The following is a 3,689-nucleotide window of genomic DNA, read 5'->3' on the forward strand; positions in this document are numbered from 1 at the left end:
GATATTAAACAGGGAAATAACAATATTGTTGTTATCCTGAACACTTGAAAACCTAGTCACTACCCTAAACTGGTGTGTTCATAACGGATCTCGATATTAAACAGGGAAATAACAATATTGTTGTTATCCTGAACACTGGAAAACATAATGTGTTCCAGTGTTTTTACATCAAAAGTATTTTCCTGCAAGGTGGTTTCTTTCAGCTGGAGGTTTTATTCTATGACGTCATCTTCTTCTACTGAATTACCTTCGACATTGGTTCTTTGATTGGACGAACTCCCTGACACACCCGTAGTCTGGCTTTATGACACATTATTGATCGAATTGTCTGTGACGTCATGAAATTGCATGTTTTCCACTAAACCTTGACAAGAGACGTATTCCAGTGTAGTTTAAACCACTGTTGACCGGCAGAGACTGCTGACCTATTAGTATTGGAGAGAATGATGGGAGATATTTTACGGTAAGGTTGTACCAGTCTAAATATAAATAAAATAGCAGTAAGAAATAATGTCATAAACTAATTAAAACACTGTAAAACTAAGCCAACGTGTCGATGGTACTAGTAGGCCCTCACCCTCCATCTAAAGCGTTTGGCCGATTTAACAAAGTATACTCATCAAGGGTATTCAGAATATTTAACAAGTTTTACTTCAGATGTTATTACTAATATGTGGCTAGTCTGTAACTGTACTTAGAGAAGCCAGATCGAACGTTATGCACGGTTTCTCTTGTCTGTGAGGTAATGGACCGACATTCCTAAGAAACTGTATCCCAACATAGAGAAGCGTAGAAAACTCACATTAAACAGGGTAGAGCTGCATATTCAGCCACACTGAGCATGCTCGTACTGTATTGTTCGTTTCTTTGTTTTAGAATTTCCACCCAAAGCTATACAAAGGTTTATCTGCACATAACTGTCCTTGACTTGACCGAAAAGGGGGATTTACCCATCACACTTATAGCGAGCCCACATTTATTGGTATGTTTTGGATTTACCCATCACACTTATAGCGAGCCCACATTTATTGGTATGTTTTGGATTTACCCATCACACTTATAGCGAGCCCACATTTATTGGTATGTTTTGGATTTACCCATCACACTTATAGCGAGCCCACATTTATTGGAATGTTTTGGATTTACCCATCACACTTATAGCGAGCCCACATTTATTGGAATGTTTTTCTTCCATGTTTCAACTTAGTTCTCATTTCATCTTTAGCTTTAAATTTCAACTCTTTATGAAATATATTACCACTAATAAAAGTAAAAACGGGGGAAACCGAGTTTGCTTGGGTAAAAGTAATTAGCAGGATTAGCTTTACCAGAAAAACAGGAGTAAAAGTAATTAGCGGGATTCGCTTTACCAGAAAAACAGGAGTAAAAGTGGTTAGCAGGATTAGCTTTACCAGAAAAACAGGAGTAAAAGTGGTTAGCGGGATTCGCTTTACCAGAAAAACGGGAATAAAAGTGGTTAGCGGGATTCGCTTTACCAGAAAAACAGGAGTAAAAGTAATTAGCAGGATTCGCTTTACCAGAAAAACAGGAATAAAAGTGGTTAGCAGGATTAGCTTTACCAGAGAAACTGGTTAAATGTACTAGTGGGATTTCCTTCACCAGAGAAACGGGTTAAATGTACTAGTGGGATTTCCTTCACCAGAGAAACGGGCTAAATGTACTAGTGGGATTTCCTTCACCAGAGAAACGGGCTAAATGTACTAGTGGGATTTCCTTCACCAAAGAAACGAGAACAGAGATTATTAACAGTGTTCCCTTCTCCAGAGAAACTTCACTGTTATTGTTACTAACTGCTTTAACAGTGTTCCCTTCTCCAGAGAAACTTCACTGTTATTGTTACTAACTGCTTTAACAGTGTTCCCTTCTCCAGAGAAACTTCACTGTTATTGTTACTAACTGCTTTAACAGTGTTTCCTTCTCCAGAGAAACTTCACTGTTATTGTTACTAACTGCTTTAACAGTGTTCCCTTCTCCAGAGAAACTTCACTGTTATTGTTACTAACTGCTTTAATAGTTTATTCACCAATGTAGTAATAGGATTGCGATCCAAAGTGAAAAGTAAAAAATGCCTGAATGACAATGTAATTAGCTGTTCAAGTCTGACTTAGTCTGACATATACGTCATAGCCAGTCTTTATCAAAAACGATGACTGTTCTAAATTACCAACATAATGCCCAACTCAGTCGAAACCAGACAGATTAGCCAAGTCATTAACATAATACCAATAAAGATGTTGACCATCTTGTCCTAAATCTTCAACATAATACTGGCGTTTATGGTAAAGGTAGAACAAGTTGTCCTCAACCATCATAATAAAATTCCAAAGTTCCTGAGTTTTCAAGTGAAGTTAGTGTCATATTAACGTTATCATCAGGCCCTGGTGATGATTTTGTACCTGATGATAACGTTAATACGACACTCCTGGTGATGATTTTGTAGTGTCATATTAACGTTATCATCAGGTCCTGGTGAATATTTTGTAGTGTCATATTAACGTTATCATCAGGTCCTGGTGATGATTTTAGATGAAACAAAACAACTTTGATGGGCAAAGCACTGCGACTGTGATAACTTATTTGTACTTAACCCAGTTTTCTTGAGATGTAACATTTTGTGAATTCGAGATCGTAAAAGATTAAAAAGAAAACCTCTTTTATTTCATTACCTTTCTATAGACGCAGTTGCACTTACTGAAACTGAATTAAACCTCTTCAGCCCGAAGAATTTTTTTAAAAACTAAGAGTATATATTAGTTTATTTAAAGAGAAGAACAAGCTCTTCCCACACTTGCTACCCTCCTCCACTACGGAGAAATACAACCTGACTAAACACGTTCTGGTTTCTGTTGTATTAACAGTTTTTACATAGCTATGCTCGATGATAAACTGTTCGATCCACGTAGATTCCAGAAGTGGTTTGGCCAGATGTATCTTCGATAGATCGTCACAGTATACGTCAATGCAAGTATGTCGTGCGAGTCAAAGAAATAAAAAGTTTATAATTTTGTATGTCGCTAGATAAAGTTAGAACGAAATTCAGCAAATAAACAGATATGAAGTTAGGAAAAGGCGTTTAAAAAGAGTAAAATAAATCGGTGGTTAAAGAAAGCCAAGGTTATTACTAACCCACTAGACTAATACTAAATAGTAATCAAAATGTATAAGAACAGATAGACTTGAAGACTTTTATCAGTTCGGTTGTCATGGCAACGTCTGTGGCTGTAGAACAGAGGTGCGTTTAGTATATTCGTAGTACTACATGTGATACTTGCGAAACGCGAGACGGCATTACATAGAGTGTTTGTTGCGACACCACGTGAATAACTAATATATATCTAATCAGTTATTAAAACAATATTTTTATGTAAACTCACGCTGATGTTACTTAATTAAGGGTTCCTTTCACGTGGTTACTCACTAATGATTAGATGTCTGGTATGTACGTGTTCCTTTCACCTGGTTACTCACTAATGATTAGATGTCTGGTATGTACGTGTTCCTTTCACGTATTAACTCAATAATGATTAGATGTCTGGTATGTACGTGTTCCTTTCACGTGGTAACTCACTAATGATTAGATGTCTGGTATGTACGTGTTCCTTTCACGTGGTTACTCACTAATGGTAGATGTCTGGTATGTACGTGTTCCTTTCACGTGGTTACTCACT

The 3,689-nt window shown here is 36.9% G+C and overlaps 1 protein-coding gene across 2 annotated transcripts in view; it reads left to right on the plus strand.

Moving 5' to 3' along the window:
* The first annotated feature begins 345 nt into the window (after positions 1–345).
* LOC106476674 (uridine phosphorylase 2-like) overlaps positions 346–3,689 on the plus strand; it is a 10,660-nt gene continuing 7,316 nt past the window's right edge. Inside the window, exon 1 of one of the 2 annotated variants that reach the window (XM_022380477.1) lies at positions 346–463. In XM_022380477.1, coding sequence (XP_022236185.1) covers positions 444–463 — 20 coding nt within the window. In that variant the 5' untranslated portion in view covers positions 346–443. The remainder of the gene's footprint in view (positions 464–3,689) is intronic. The other variant, XM_022380478.1, reaches the window with a different exon arrangement.

This window comes from Limulus polyphemus, unplaced genomic scaffold (genome assembly GCF_000517525.1).
Source record: "Limulus polyphemus unplaced genomic scaffold, Limulus_polyphemus-2.1.2 Scaffold11191, whole genome shotgun sequence".
NCBI classification, from domain to species: Eukaryota; Metazoa; Arthropoda; class Merostomata; order Xiphosura; family Limulidae; genus Limulus; species Limulus polyphemus.